This window comes from Salmo salar, chromosome ssa12, assembly GCF_905237065.1.
Source record: "Salmo salar chromosome ssa12, Ssal_v3.1, whole genome shotgun sequence".
Classification (NCBI taxonomy): Eukaryota; Metazoa; Chordata; class Actinopteri; order Salmoniformes; family Salmonidae; genus Salmo; species Salmo salar.
Window position 1 is genome coordinate 61,744,774 of NC_059453.1, and position 17,164 is coordinate 61,761,937.

The window sequence follows — 17,164 nt, forward strand, 5'->3', positions numbered from 1 at the left end:
CCCTTGACTTTTTCCACGTTTAGTTGTGTTATAGCCTGAATTTAAAATGCATTAAATTGAGATTTTTTTGGTCACTGGCCTACACACAATACCCCATAATGTCACCGTTTATTTTTTTCTTTTTACAAATGAATGACAAATTACAAGTTGAAATGTCTTGAGTCAATAAGTATTCAACCCGATTCTTATGGCAAGCCTAAATCAGTTCAGGAGTAAAAATGTGCTTAACGAGTCACATAATACGTTGCATGGACTCTGTTTGCAATAATAGTGTTTAACATGATATTTGAATGACTACCTCATCTCTGTACCCAACATATACAATTATCTGTAAGGTCCTTTAGTCGAGCAATACATTTAAAACACAGATTCAACCACAAAGACCAGGGAGGTTTTCACCTATTGGTAGATGGGTAAAAATAAAGAAGGAGTCAGTACATTTTTTGTCCTGAATACAAAGTGTTATGTTATGGCACATTTTTTTACATTTACATTTTAGTCATTTAGCAGACGCTCTTATCCAGAGCGACTTACAGTAGTGAATGCATTTCATGCATTTTTTAAAAATGTTATACTGGCCTCCCATGGGAATCAAACCCACAACCCTGGCGTTGCACACACCATGCTGGCGTTGCAAACACCATGCTCTACCAACTGAGCCACAGGGAAGGCATACCCATAACATTACTCAGTACCATGCTCCATATTTTCAAGCATAGTGGAGGCTGCATCATGTTATGGGAATGCTTGTAATCGTTTGTAAACAAAACTTCCAGGAGGCTGTCAGCTGTTGCGTACTTTAATAGCTCAAGTAGCTAGCTTGCTTGCTCATTTGCAAATCATCATCATAACACTTGCGAATTCAACGTTTTCGGGCGGCAACAATATTTTTGGGGAAGCCTGGCTTCCCTTGGCATTCATAAATACACGGCACTGTTCGGCATGCAACATTAGATCAATGACTGTCAACACAATTACATGCTTAGTTCGACGTTGAAGGAGAGGACGTAGTTGTCACCAAATATGAGGTATTTTTGTAAGGTAGAAAGAAATTTGAGCAACAACAAAACTATTTTTGGCCAGACTTTTTGGCTATTGAATTAAATGCTTCGGGTGGCAACAATGTCATACTCTTTTTGTCCAGACAGCATCAGATACATGGGCTACACATACTGAGACGGGGGGTGTTGTTGCGCTCACTCGGATGCTTTCTCCGGTGAGATACATTCAGCCACTTGCGAATTGAAGGATAATTATGATACAGAGAGACGAAAGATACATCATTTTATGTGTTGTTTTATTTGTATGTATTTAAGGGGGGGGGGCTGGCTTCCCTTGGCATCCATAAATACACACCACTGTTCGGCATGCAAAATTAGATCAATGACTGTCAACACAATTACATGCTTAGTTTGACACTGAAGGTGAGTTGTCTCAAAATATGAGAGGTATTTTCGGAATGTAGAAAGAAAGTAATTTGAGCAACAACAAAACATTTAATCAGCGATTCATAACGTTTGAATCAATTTCCTAAACGATGCATTCTACATTTGGTTCCAGTCCTGTGGTCCGATGCACTTATATCTCAAGCGCATTTGGATCGTTACGTCCCTAATAACTCACTATTTGGATTTATTTATTTTATACAGTCATTTTTGCTAATCTTATTATTAAGGATGTCAATCATTTCGAATGGTAGATTTGTAGTGGAAGAAAGTGCAAAGTAGAAATAGAAATAATGGGGTGCAAAGGAGCAAAATATATAAATAAATAAATACAGTAGGGGAAGAGGTAGTTGTTTGGGCTAAATTATAGATGGCCTATGTACAGGTGCAGTGATCTGTGAGCTGCTCTGATAGCTGGTGCTTAAAGCTAGTGAGGGAGATAAGTGTTTCCAGTTTCAGAGATTTTTGTAGTTTGTTCCAGTCATTGGCAGCAGAGAACTGGAAGGAGAGACGGCCAAAGGAGGAATTGGCTTTGGGGGTGACCAGAGAGATATACCTGCTGGAGCGGGTGCTACAGGTGGGTGCTGCTATGGTGACCAGTGAGCTGAGATAAGGGGGGACTTTACCTAGCAGGGTCTTGTAGATGACCTGGAGCCAGTGGGTTTGGCGATGAGTATGAAGCGAGGGCCAGCCAACAAGAGCGTACAGGTCGCAGTGGTGGGTAGTATATGGGGCTTTGGTGACAAAACGGATGGCACTGTGATAGACTGCATCCAGTTTATTGAGTAGGGTATTGGAGGCTATTTTGTAAATGACATCGCCGAAGTCGAGGATCGGTAGGATGGTCAGTTTTACGAGGGTATGTTTGGCAGCATGAGTGAAGGATGCTTTGTTGCGAAATAGGAAGCCAATTCTAGATTTAACTTTGGATTGGAGATGTTTGGAAGGAGAGTTTACAGTCTAACCAGACACCTAGGTATTTGTAGTTGTCCACATATTCTAAGTCAGAACCGTCCAGAGTAGTGATGCTGGATGGGCGGGCAGGTGCAGGCAGCGATCGGTTGCATGCAGTTAGTTTTACTTGTATTTAAGAGCAGTTGGAGGCCACGGAAGGAGCGTTGTATGGCATTGAAGCTCGTCTGGAGGGTTGTTAACACAGTGTCCATAGAAGGGCCAGAAGTATACAGAATGGTGTCGTCTGCGTAGAGGTGGATCAGAGACTCACCAGCAGCAAGAGCGACATCATTGATGTATACAGAGAAAAGAGTTGGTCCAAGAATTGAACCCTGTGGCACCCCCATAGAGACTGCCAGAGGCCCGGACAACAGGCCATCCAATTTGACACATTGAACTCTATCAGAGAAGTAGTTGGTGAACCAGGCGAGGCAATAATTTGAGAAACCAAGGCTATTGAGTCTGCCGATGAGGATGTGGTGATTGACAGAGTCGAAAGCCTTGGCCAGGTCAATGAATATGGCAGCACAGTATTGTTTCTTGTCGATGGCGGTTACGATATCGTTTAGGACCTTGAGCGTGGCTGAGGTGCACCCATGACCAGCTCTGAAACCAGATTGCATAGCAGAGAAGGTGCGGTGGGATTCGAAATGGTCGGTAATCTGTTTGTTGACTTGGCTTTCGAAGACCTTAGAAAGGCAGGGTAGGATAGATATAGGTCTGTAGCAGTTTGGGTCAAGAGTTTGGGTCAAGAGAGGGGGATGACCGCAGCTGCTTTCCAATCTTTGGGAATCTCAGACGACACGAAAGAGAGGTTGAACAGGCTAGTAATAGGGGTTGCAACAATTTCGGCAGATAATTTTAGAAAGAAAGGGTCCAGATTGTCTAGCCCGGCTGATTTGTAGGGGTCCATATTTTGCAGCTCTTTCAGAACATCAGCTGACTGGATTTGGGAGAAGGAAGAAGGAGAAATGGGGAAGGCTTGGGCGAGTAGCTGTGGGGGGTGCAGTGCTATTGACTGCGGTAGGGGTAGCCAGGTGGAAAGCATGGCCAGCCGTAGAAAAATGCTTATTGAAATTCTCAATTATAGTGGATTTATCGGTGGTGACAGAGTTTCCTATCCTCAGTGCAGTGGGCAGCTGGGAGGAGGTGTTCTTATTCTCCATGGACTTTACAGTGTCCCAGAACCTTTTTGAGTTTGTGTTGCAGGAAGCAAATTTCTGTTTGAAAAAGCTAGCCTTGGCTTTTCTAACTGCCTGTGTATATTGGTTTCTAACTTCCCTGAAAAGTTACATATCACGGGGGCTGTTTGATGCTAATGCAGAACGCCACGGATGTTTTTGTGTTGGTTAAGGGCAGTCAGGTCTGGAGAGAACCAAGGGCTATATCTGTTCCTGGTTCTAAATTTCTTGAATGGGGCATGCTTATTTAAGATGGTGAGGAAGGCATTTAAAAAAAATAACCAGGTATCCTCTACTGACGGGATGAGGTCAGTATCCTTCCAGGATACCCGGGCCAGGTCGATTAGAAAGGCTTGCTCGCTGAAGTGTTTCAGGGAGCGTTTGACAGTGATGAGTGGAGGTCGTTTGACCGCTGACCCATTACGGATGCAGGCAATGAGGCAGTGATCGCTGAGATCTTGGTTAAAAACAGCAGAGGTGTATTTAGAGGGCAAGTTGGTTAGGATGATATCTATGAGGGTGCCCGTGTTTACGGCTTTGGGGTGGTACCTGGTAGGTTCATTGATAATTTGTGTGAGATTGAGGGCATCAAGCTTAGATTGTAGGATGGCTGGGGTGTTAAGCTTGTCCCAGTTTAGGTCACCTAGCAGCACGAGCTCTGAAGATAGATGGGGGGCAATCAGTTCACATATGGTGTCCAGAGCACAGCTGGGGGCAGAGGGTGGTCTATAGCAGGCGGCAACGGTGAGAGACTTGTTTTTAGAGAGGTGGATTTTTAAAAGTAGAAGTTCAAATTGTTTGGGTACAGACCTGGAAAGTAGGACAGAACTCTGCAGGCTATCTCTGCAGTAGATTGCAACACCGCCCCCTCTGGCCGTTCTATCTTGTCTGAAAATGTTGTAGTTAGGGTTGAAGATTTCAGAGTTTTTGGTGGTCTTCCTAAGCCAGGATTCAGACACGGCTAGGACATCCGTGTTGGCAGAGTGTGCTAAAGCAGTGAATAAAACTAATTTAGGGAGGAGGCTGCTAATGTTAACATGCATGAAACCAAGGCTATTACGGTTACAGAAGTCATCAAAAGAGAGCGCCTGGGGAATTGGAGTGGAGCTAGGCACTGCAGGGCCTGGATTCACCTCTACATCACCAGAGGAACAGAGGAGGAGTAGGATAAGGGTACGGCTAAAAGCTATGAGAATTGGTCGTCTATGACGTCCAGAATAGAGAGTAAAAGGAGGAGGTTTCTGGGGTGATAAAATAGTTTCAAGGTATAATGTACAGACAAAGGTATGGTAGGATGTGAATACAGTGGAGGTAAACCTAGGCATTGAGTGATGATGAGAGAGATATTGTCTCTAGAAACATAATTGAAACCAGGTGATGTCATAGCATGTGTGGGTGGTGGAACTGAATGGTTGGATACGGTATAATGAGCAGGGCTAGAGGCTCTACAGTGAAATAAACCAATAAACACTAACCAGAACAGTAATGGACAAGGCATATTGACATTAAGGAGAGGAATGCTTAGCCGAGTGATCATAAGGGTCCAGAGAGATTCAGACAGCTAGCCGGCAGTAGATGGAGGGCGGTCTGTTCTAGCCACCTTGTGCGTTTCTGTCTGTAGATTAGTGGGGTTCCGTGTGGTAGAGGGGACCAATCCAGTTGGCAAAATAGTTATAGTGGCCCAAGAAAATTGTCCGATAGACCTATTCAGATAGCAGCAGATAAGACAGCTAACGATTAGCGGGCCGCAGATGGGCGTTCAGGTTACGTCGCGACGGAGGGGCCAAGCTGTATAACTACTACCGACGTTAGCCAATAGTCACTCGGATAGCAGCTAGCCAGCTGCAAGATCCAGGTGTAAATGTCCAGAGCTTGCGATAGAAATCCGGGGATATGGAGAGAAAAATAGGTTCGGTATGCTCTAGTCTGAGTCGCATTGTACAAAACTGGCGATAGCTATTCGAGCTAAGGGATAGCTGATGACCGCCAACCGTGGTTAGCTGAATACTAACGCTAGCTTCTGGCTAGCTACTGGCTAGCTTCTGGCTAGCTTCTGTTGTGGATTTCAGATTTGAGGTGAATAATACTTTTTATTTTTTTTAATTGGAGAGGCGGGTTGTAGGAGAGTGTTTTGAAATTTAGTTTTTAGAAAAATAAAAATAAAAAGATATGCAAAGAAAATAAGTAAATATATATATACACGGGACACGACAAGACGAGGACAAAGGACGTCTGACTGCTATGCCATCTTGGACATATTTAAGGCTATCCTGGTGTGGAATCACTCTAAAAATGGATCCTGTCATCTGATCTTAAAGCAGGATCTCACACCTCGTGAAATATAGTGGAGACCATGATTAGATTTTTCTGAAAATATTCTAGCCATAGAATGTTTGCAGTGCTTACCTGTGTGACTGTGGGTCTTTGGCTGGATGGCTGCCTATTCTGCATCAAGCCTATGTGTAATGTGTATTGCATATGTGTGTACGTGTTGGCTCCAGCGTAGCAAAGTACTGGGGTTAAGGCTAAAACCTGCCTAGAGCGTTTTAAAACAATTATTGTATTAAGAGGTGTTGACTTACCCGAGGAATGAAGGTGTCGACACAGGGCTGCATGGTTATGTTTTGCTCAGATGATGAAACCGTCTCCCACATAACATTGCTGCTGTGGCAGCCTGCAAAGGTAGGCTAGATGGTGGCTTGACATTAACTTTTTTAGCTACTTGTCCTTTGGACAAGTAGGACCGATTTTGTACTTGTCCGATTAAAAAAAAGGTGTGTAACACCAAGGGCCAAAAAGGTGACTGTAAATTGTGGTGTATGATTCAAGGAACCACTTCACGGCAGGTAACCTAGCGGTTCAGGGTGTTGGGCCAGTAACTGAAAGGTCGCTGGTTCGAATCCCCAAGACAACTATGTGACAAATCTGTGCCCTTGAGCAAGGCACTTAACCCTAATTGCTCCTGTAAGTCACTCTGCTAAATTACTAAAATGTAAAACAATTAGTATTGAATAGAGGAGAATCCCAGCTTTCCAACTGTTTTAGAATTATTTCTCAACACCCAATTTTGAGTGGTTGAGATACGGTTTTACAAACGGAGTATGTAGCATTGGTTTCATCAACTGCGCACCCTTATTAACTGAGTGTCGGCTATTTGCGGTTATACATGAGTGCCGGTGGAAAGTTATTTTAGAACATCGTACATGACAATACATTAATACATGCTAATAGGTAAACAGTTAACTAGCGAGATAACCTGGCAAACTACACTATGTTTTGGATTGGCAATCTAGTTAGTCTGTTGTAGGCTGTATCATTATTTTACCTGCTGCGCAATGTCTCTCTCTCTCTCTCCTCTGACAACTGCCCACTCACACTGGCTTTAACTGGGCAAATAACTCCATAATTAGACATTAATATCCAGAAATGTGCACATGCAGCTAGGCTCGCGTTGATCTAAAAAAAACGCATTTCGCAACTGCATGATTGAAAGACCGTTTGTGCCTGTCAATGCAGGCCTACAATAATTATACTCCGATGCTCTCTGCAGATATTGTGAAGACAGTGTGTAACACATCGCATCCAGAGGAAACTGATCAATTTCTGATCAGATTCTGAGCCGAATTGTTTGATTGTGTGATTGTCCATTCGGACAACTTAAATCTATAATCTGCTTGTCCGACAATTTTCTTTATTTGCCCCGGGCAAGCGGACATGCGTTAATGTCGAGTCCTGCCTGCCATCTCTATCTCTTCAGTGCCTCCAACCCCACACCTACCCTCAGGATGAGCTTATTTGCTCTGGTAATGACTGGGTTGTTCACTACGGACTGGAGTGATCAGTCAAGCTGACGTGCTAAGAGACATATTTATGGGAACTCCTTAGAAACCTGGACAGTGCAGGTGTTACCAGCACGACATGTACCTACACTCGGGGAAAGAGAGAGAGAGAGAGAGAGATAGTATGGAGGACAAGAAAAATCTGATTCCACTCTGCAGAGCCATGGGTAAACTTGCAGCATTTCTTGGTCATTCTCTAATGCTAGAGATGCTTCTACCTGTCATGATGCCTATGGCCTCAGGAGGATCTAAAGGATTGTAAACTGCTCTAATCTATGTCATTGTTTAAACAGGAATGTTGTTTTCCATCAAAAAATGTAATCTAAAAGCTGTGCCCGCACCCATATCAGGTTCATATTGCTTTATTCTTATTTTTATACATGTGTGGTTGGTTCAGTTTAAATGTGCATTGGAATAACTATTGAAATGACACCAAAATGTTAGATAAGCTATTTGCAGTGAGTCATGATTAAAGTTCACCAAGGTCAGCCCTGCCACTGCAGACAAAATGACACAGATAGATAAGTAAACGGCCTTCTCCCTGCACCTGTTGCTGGGGCAGCGAGCTGGCCCAAAAAAGAAGCCCTTTACCTTGCCTTGCCTTACCGACATCCCTTTACACACACACACACACACACACACACACACACACACACACACACACACACACACACACACACACACACACACACACCCATCATGAGGATCAGAGAGAGAGAGATTTAGGGATATGTCATCACACCCACCGGATCCTGCTGACTGCCACAGGGAGGGCAAGCTACGGTAAATCAGTGACCACACACACTCTATTACTCAGCATCAGGAAGGTGTCATTAGACTGCACCTAGGAGCCCTATTTGGTCTTCAAAGACGCAGGCATGATAGATGGAAAAATAAAAAAAATATAAGATATCACATCCATCAATATTGTATTTTTCTTTTTTATTCAAAGTTCAGGAGGTCAAGGTGAAAGTGGGAGGAATAGGAAGAGAAAAGTGAAAGGCCGAAAGAGAGTTATCTGGTAAGCCGGTAATTGCTCTACAGAGAGGAAAGAGAAAAGGGTGGCGTTGACAGATTGTCGTAAAGTAATAATAATGATAATTATTTTTTCCCTGCGTTTTATTTACAGTGCTTGTCTGCTCTCTTTGCTAGTCAGGGCAGAGGGAAAGGGTCACACATGGTGTATCCTGGCACAAATCACACACATACCATGTACGTTAATCCTTTTACACCTCACAAGCACAAATGTCACGGCTGTTTTTGTCAAGTTGTTATTTTTCCTCCCTCTTGATGTGAAGTATTTGTTTGAGGTGGGAACCATGGTTCCCTGGCAGATGTAAAGCATGTCTAGAGAGTCGGGTCTACCCATGACTGATTCAGGTCACATTGGAGTAATTATCAGTTATATATGCTGAATGTAGCTAGCGAACGACAAGGAAACTAAGCTATGACAGGATATGAGGTCATGAGGCAGATAGACTACCTTAGTGAATTGTGTTGATATGCCCGGGACCTCAGTGTGACCTCAGATAAACGTTTGTTTATGCTTGTTTTGTACTCTATCAATGAGATGAGTACCTCAGTCACCTTTGACCTCATAGCTCCTCTGTTTTGTCATCTGGACTGGTAAGTGGTTGTTTTCTTTATGGCCACCACATGTTCGCTAGTCGACCATTTCATTCGTCACATTAGTTTAACCTGCGAACACTTTCCTGGACAATTACAGTACTCTACTTTCTACGCTGATGTGTTCCTGTCAGCCCTACAGATTCTGATCAAGTCACGCCAGAGGGCTCCTGGCCCACAAGTCTGGTTGCAATCAGAGAGTCTTTCTTATGTTTGAGAGGGTTTTACCTGGCGGGCCTTAGTAGCCTTATGCCTGTTCCAGTTGGATTGTCTCAATGATAAATGGTTATAAAAAACACTTTAGGAGGAGTCAAGCGGAACTGTTAAATTGAATAGACAGTCGAAAAGATTCTCATGTCTCTCACCCTCATGACCTGGCCCCTAAAGGCCTTCAAGAGCCCATGGCCCCATCAACCTCTCCTGCTGAAATATTCCTATGTGATAAAATGAAATCAAATGTTATTTGTCACATGCGCTGAATACAGCCGGTGTAGACCTTACAGTGAAATGCTTACCTACAAGCAGTTTTAAGAAAAATAAGTGTGAAGTAAAAAATAGAGAAATTAAAAATACAAGTAAAAAAAAATTCAAGAGCAGCAGTAAAATAACAATAGCGAGGCTATATACAGGGGGTACCGGTACATAGTCAATGTGCGGGTGCACCGGTTAGTCGAGGGTATATATGAGGGTATATGTGTGAGTGTGTCTGTACATGTCTGTCTGATTATGTGGTTTCATAAGCACCACAGAGAGAAGATCTATTGTTACCTAAATCCTAAACTCGGCCAAGGTACAAATGTTACGCTCACGCTGAAAACTGTTTTGAGGTATTGTCTTCATTATAACTGAGCATAGTTTAAGGTAATTAATACAACTCTATATCCTGGTTGTTTTTCTTTCTTCCTCAGATTAAATGAGAATAAACACATAGATTGCAGACCAATATTTACAAGTGTGTAGTTTTGATGCTGAGCCAAGTGTGTGTTTTTACCTTTCAGCAGGAAAGGGCAGAGGGAAAGGGTCACACACAGTGCATCCTGGTACAAATCACACACACACACATACATACCCATACCTGGGGCGGCAGGTTGGGCCAGTAACCGAAAGGTTTCTAGATCAAATCCCCCGAGCTGATAAGGTAAAAATCTGTCGTTCTGTACCTGAACAAGGCAGTTAACCCACTGTCCCTCGGCCATCATTGTAAATAAGAATTTGTTCTTAACTGATTTAGTTAAACAAAGGTTCAATTAAAATATCATAAATTGTCTATTGTTCTTGTCCTGGGGTTTTGTGTGCTGAGAAGAACGTGCTTATTCTCTACATCCCGGGCCCTGTATCATGAATTACGTTAAATGGTACTGAATGTACTTTGTTGAGCTAGTGGGTTTGTGCTATGTTTATTTCAATGAGTTAATTTATTTGTAGATACAGAATTTGTCTTATTGTGATGTGTGATGCCATCCTCCTCCTCAGTTGCTGGAGTACGTGGGTAAAGGGAAGAGCATCATGGATGTGGGTTTGGCCCAATCCCGTCTACCCCTCAACACACGCTGCCACTACTACGAACTGGAGATCACCGACGCAGGAGAGAAGTGCTACATCGCCCTGGGACTGGCACGCAGGGTACGTATCCTTATCATAGTTTTATTTATGTCTTTTTTTGGCAGTAAAGAGCAAAAGGGAAGTAAGGAAGAGAAGTGGTGTGCTAGAACGGCGGACATCATCTGGATTCGAACCCGTTCCAGAGCACTGGCATACATGTGTGCTCTGAAGGCAGCGGCAGTAACCTCTTGTCATCGTCGTGTGTGTAGGTGGCAAGGAAGTCAGGCGCAGGAGAAACCAACTTGGTATAACTGGAGTTGTTTAATAAATAATAAACAAACACGAACTCCAAAACCAACATGGGTAAAAATACCCGTAGCTCACCAATACAAAAATACACGAAATCAATAACAAACAAAACAATCTCGGACAAGGACATGAGGGAAAACAGAGGGTTAAATACACAACATGTAATGAATGGAATTGGAAACAGGTGTGTAGGAAAACAAGACAAAACCAATGGAAAATGAAAAATGGATCAGTGATGGCTAGAAGACCGGTGACGTTGATCGCCGAGCACCATTTTACATTTACATTTAAGTCATTTAGCAGACGCTCTTATCCAGAGCGACTTACAAATTGGTGCATTCACCTTATGATATCCAGTGGAACAACCACTTTACAATAGTGCATCAATATAACACCACCCGAACAAGGAGGGGCATTGACTTCAGCAGAAGTCGTGACACTGCTAGATCACCTCAGGCTACTTCCTCATACATTATCATCATCATTGTCATCATTCATTGCTATTATCACTAGTCATTATCTCCAGCATAATGAACATCAAGAACACTATTATTATCATCATTATCACCCTACATCCTCATTATCCAGCCTATAATGACTCTATCTGAGTTTGTGAAACATGTTATACTTCCATAGCATTCTACGGTTCTTAATACAGAAATATCTAATTTACATAAGTATTCACACCCCTGAGTCAATACATGTTAAAATCACCTTTGGCAGCGATTACAGCTTTCCGGGTAAGTCTAAGAGCTTTGCACACCAGGATTGTACAATATTTATACAAAAACTCTTCAAGCTCTGTCAAGTTGGTTTTTGATCAGTCATTTTCAAGTCTTGCCATACATTTTCAAGTCGATTTAAGTCAAAACTGTAACTAGGCCACTCAAGAACATTCAATGTTTTCTTGGTAAGCAACTCCAGTGTATATTTGGTCTTGTGTTTGAGTTTATTGTCCTGCTGAAAGGTAAATTCATCTCTGTGTCTGGTGGAAAGTAGACTGAACCAGGTTTTCCTCTAGGATTTTGCCTGTGCTTAGTTCCATTCAGTATCTTTTTTATCCTGAAAAAACTCCCCAGTTCTTAACGATTACAAGCATACCCATAACATGATGCAGCCACCACTATGCTTGAAAATATGGATAGTGGTACTGAGTAATGTGTTGTATTGGATTTGCCCCAAACATAACACTTTGTATTCAGGATAAAAAGTGAAATGTTTTGCAACATTATTTGCAGTATTACTTTAGTGCTTGTTGCAAACAGGATGCCTTGGAATATTTTTTATTCTGTATAGGCTTCCTTTTTTTACTCTGTCTATTAGGTTAGTGTTGTGGAGTACCTACAATGTTGTTGATCCATCGTCAGTTTTCTCCTATAACAGCCATTAAACTCTTAACTTTTTTAAAGTCACCATTGGCTTGGTGAAATCCCTTAGTGGTTTCCTTCCTCTCCAGCAACTGAGTTAGGAAGGACACCTGTATATGTGTAGTGACTGGGTGTACCATCCAAGGCTTAACACCTCCCTGGTCTTTGTGGTTGTGTTTGAAATGTACTGCTCGACTGAGGGACCTTATAGATAATTGTATGTGTGAGGTACAGAGATAAGGTAGTCATTCAAAAAGTCATGTTAGACACTATAATTGCACAGAGTTCATACAATTTATTTATGTGACTTCTCAGGCACATTTTTACTTCTAAACTTATTTAGGCTTGCCATGAAAAAGGGGTCGAATACTTATTGACATTTCAGCTTTTCATTTTTAATTAATGTGTAAACATTTCTAAAACATAATTCCACTTTGACATTTTGGGGTATTGTGTGTAGGCCAGTGACACAAAATCTCAATTCAAACAAAATGTGGAGAAAGTCAAGGGGTATGAATACTTTCTTTTTAGCCCCCCCCCCCTTCCCCCCCCCACACACATCTGTACAGATTCTGGATGTGCATTTGAAGATATTTGCAGGCCTCAATCCCAAAGGAATGGGTACCATCTGAAAAGATGGAATTAGGCTAGATGCCAATTAAACCTTAATTTTGGGGTGAAAAGGAGGTAAAAGGAAACTGAGGTAGGCTAATTGTTTAACCAGTCAGTGTCTTTGGTCAAATGCTGCTGTCATGTTGCTTATCTCGTTAGCCCAGCCATGATGATCCTATCCTCTTTCAACTATTTCTCATCCGCTTCAGTACGTACTTCCACCCCATTCCGAGTGATGGATGATGGAAAGGGGAAAAGTGAACAACAAATAAATAATGTGTCATTTGAACCCCTCATTTGGTTTTCCACAGAAAACACAGGCTGTTCCATTTACATGCTAACCCACCATGCTAACATGACAGCAACAGTGATTGAAGTGGAGTGTGGGAAATGTGCTGTATCGGACCAGGTCTCCACCTCACAAGATTACAGACACTTATCTACCCTTCTCTCTCTTTTTCTTTTTTCTTTCTCTTTTTCTCTGTTCTCTCTAATTATCCATGTATCTCAGCTTTTTTCTTCTTCTGTTACTCAAGGCAAGCATTGTTTATTTCACTATTTCCAACTGAATGACAACTTTCACGGTGTGACAGTTTTCTAACCATGGCTATTTAGCCGCTAGGTAGCTGGGCATTTTTGTCTGTTGAGATGGTTACCACTGAGTAGCACCATAAAAAGCAAAGTATACAGCAAGTGTTTGCGTCCTCTGGGTTAGAAAGATCAAGTTGATAATATCATAGAAAATTATAAAGCTGTTATCCTAAATTAATTTATTCGAACCCTTTCCAACGGTGTGTCTCTCTTTATAATTTTATTACAGCGTTTATCTCCATATTGTGGAAATATCATCTGTCAGGCCGTTAAGAGTGGGCTCGTGTAATGACAGTCTGCTCAACACAGAAACACCTGAACTTGTTATGACATCAGAGATTTAATCAACATGGAATCTTCACATCCTGTTTAATGTAAATTAAAGTCCTCCTACTTCAGATATGTCAGTTATTTGATCAGATAAGAGAACCTGGAAATAAGAGAACCTGGAAATAAGAGAACCTAGATACTGCTGGATCCTTGTGGAACTTTCTTTGGCTACATCTGGAGCTCCCACTCTTGCAACATCATGAAGAGTTTCAAATAGGTCACAGTTCAAATAGGCCTCCCCCTTTTCAGAAAACGAAGGAGAGTAGGGCTGCTCAACAACAAATGTCAGGAATTCCATAATAGGGCTTAAAAAACCCACAAATGACTTACTGAGAGGAGAAACGTCAGGATATCTGTGCTTCATCAGAATATGGAACAAAGCCTGAGGGTAAGAAGTAAATCTCAGCCTGTTTTTTTTGAGTGCTCCAACTTCTGTTTATCATGAATTAGTCATTTTGGAAGTTTGTTCCATGTGTGTTGTAAGGATGTGTTGTACCCAGACAATGACAATGACTGTAAATCATCCATTGGGTGTTGCGGCAAAACCATCCTGATGTTACGTTTGGCCATCTCATCTACCTCTGATCAAGTCCACACCATGAGAAATGCCAGAGCAATGTTCATGTGGACGAGGACAAAAGAATAGAGCTCTGTGATTTCACTGATTAGTTTTCCTAGGAATTGTTTTCTGGAGCAGTTTGCTGTTCTGGTGGGGCATCTTAAATCTATCAGTCTGCCATTCCTGAGGTTTCAGACTTCTACACCTCCCCCTCCTATCAGGTCCAGTGAGCCATCCTCTCGTCACTGTGTTTATGTGAACCATTGTCTTTCACAGGAAAAAACAAAAGAGGCAGACGTCATCCCCTTTCAGAAACCATTTACATTTTAGTAATTTAGCAGACTTTCTTTTCCAGAGCAACTTGCAGTAATGCATACAGTGCATTCGGAAAGTATTCAGACCCCTTGACTTTTTCCACATTTTGTTACGTTACAGCTTTATTCTAAAATTGATTAAATAAATAAAAAAATCCTCATCAATCTACACACAAACCCCCATAATGACAATGTGAAAACAGGTTTTTAGACATTTTTGCAAATTTACTAAAAACAGAAATACCTTCTTTAAATACAGTAAGTATTCAGTCTCTTTGCTATGAGACTTGAAATTGAGCTCAGATGCATTCTGTTTCCATTGATCATCCTTGAGATGATTCTACAACTTCATTGGAGTCCAGCCGTGGTAAATTCAATTGATTGGACATGATTTGGAAAGGCACACACCTGTCTATATAAGGTCCCACAGTTGACAGTGCATGTCAGAGCAAAACCAAGCCAAAGGAATTGTCCGTAGAGCCTCGAGACAGGATTGTGTCGAGACACAGATCTGGGGAAGGGTACTTCCAGAAGGACAACCATCTCTGTATCACTCCACCAATCAGGCCACTCCTCAGTAAAAGGCACATGAAATCACACTTGGAGTTTGCCAAAAGGCACCTAAAGGAGGTGTGATGGTGTGGGGGTGCTTTGCTGGTGTCATTGTCAGTGATTTATTTAGAATTCAATGCACACTTAACCAGCATGGCTACCACAGCATTCTGCAGCGATATGCCATCCCATCTGCTTTGCGCTTAGTGGGACTATCATTTGATTTTCAACAGGACAATGACCCAACACACCTCCAGACTGTGTAAGGGCTATTTGATCGAGAAGGAGAGTGATGGAGTGCTGAATCAGATTACCTGGCCTCTACAATCACCCGACCTCAACCCAATTGAGATGGTTTGGGATGAGTTGGACTGCAGAGTGAAGGAAAAGCATCCAAGTGCTCAGCATATGTGGGAACTCCTTCAAGACTGTTGGAAATGTATTCCAGGTGAAGCTGGTTGAGAGAATGCCAAGAGTGTGCAAAGCTGTCAAGGCAAATGGTGGCTACTTTGAAGAATCTAAAATCTAAAATATATTTTGATTTGTGTAACTATTTTTTGTTTACCACATGATTCCATATGTGTTATTTCATAGTTTTGATGTCTTCACTATTATTCTACAATTTAGAAAATAGTAAAAACAAATAAAAACCCTTGAATGAGTAGGTGTGTCCAAACTTTTGACTGGTACTGTATTTTTTATAAATTAGCCAACATTTCTAAAAACCTGTTTTTGCTTTGTCATTATGGAGTACTGTGTGTAGATTGATGAGGGGGAAAAAAAACAATTTAATACATTTTAGAATATGGCTGTAAAGGAAGAAAATGTGGAAAAACTGTACATTTTTGATATTGGTCCCCTGTAGAAATCGAACCCACAACCCTGGCGTTGCAAGCGCCATTCTTTGTCAACTGAGTCATATGGGACCACTTGTGGTAAAGGCAGATCATTGACAACTTTGACTCCTCTTTTTATTAGAGAATGACAGGATGGTGTGATACACATTCCTGTGTCACTCTCTCTGTCCCTCTCTGATTCTCTGTGAAAATTCTGTTGATTTGCACTTGAGCAAGGATAAGAGCGTCTGCTAACTAAATGACAAAAAATATATTTTTTTAATCCCTTGATCATAATCTCACTCAATCTTCTCTTCCTCCCATCTCTCCATTTCTCTATCTTTCTCCCCCTCCCTCAACCTTCCATTGCCTCACCTGTCCATCTCCATACGTCTCCACTATCTTACCCTCTCTTTATCAACTGTCCTCTCCCCCCTTGTGTGTCTATCTCTCCATCTCTACCAGTAAAGCCCTTGGCACAACAGCAGCTCTCTTCTCATTCTTCGCAAAAAGAGTGAAGCATTAGTCATTACCTAGTGGCTCCACAGTACGTCTTTGTTAGTGTGTGTTACAATGAACAATACCAGCATAGAGGATAGGGCTGTTTGCTCTGGTGTCGCCATCCCCAGGTGAGGTTACCCACTGTGTGTTAAAGATTAGCATCTGCGTGTTTTGAGAAAGCTGTTTTATCAATGGATAGTGGTTGTTAACACTTATTTAAAAAATGGTGTCTTCAGAGTAACAGTGACTCATCAAAGTGTTTTATGGCTGTAAATCTAGACCCTTTTAATGGCTATTATCTGTATCAAAATATATTGCAGAGATAGAGGTGGAGTAGAGTGGGATGGGGGAAGAACTAGAAAGAATGAAGTGTTTCAACCTAATCTAAATGTTCTTATCGGTCCTGCATGAGGACATCCTTTGTATGGGCTGATGGACAGGGTGCACCCTGGGACTGGGAAAGACTGTGCCCCATTAAGTGTGACTCATCCTCAGATCTTATCAGAAACAACACTTGGCCTCTGTAGGGATTTCTGTTAAATCACCTGGGGGCTCAATGGAGCATTTGCAGGAAACTGAATCAATGAATCACACACACACTATTAA

At 41.9% G+C, this 17,164-nt stretch overlaps 1 protein-coding gene across 1 annotated transcript in view; it reads left to right on the forward strand.

Moving 5' to 3' along the window:
* Nucleotides 1-17,164, forward strand: part of LOC106565452 (SPRY domain-containing protein 3) — a 55,408-nt gene that overhangs the window by 31,529 nt on the left and 6,715 nt on the right. Inside the window, exon 7 of the mRNA XM_014132603.2 lies at nt 10,519-10,668. Coding sequence (XP_013988078.1) covers nt 10,519-10,668 — 150 coding nt within the window. The remainder of the gene's footprint in view (nt 1-10,518; nt 10,669-17,164) is intronic.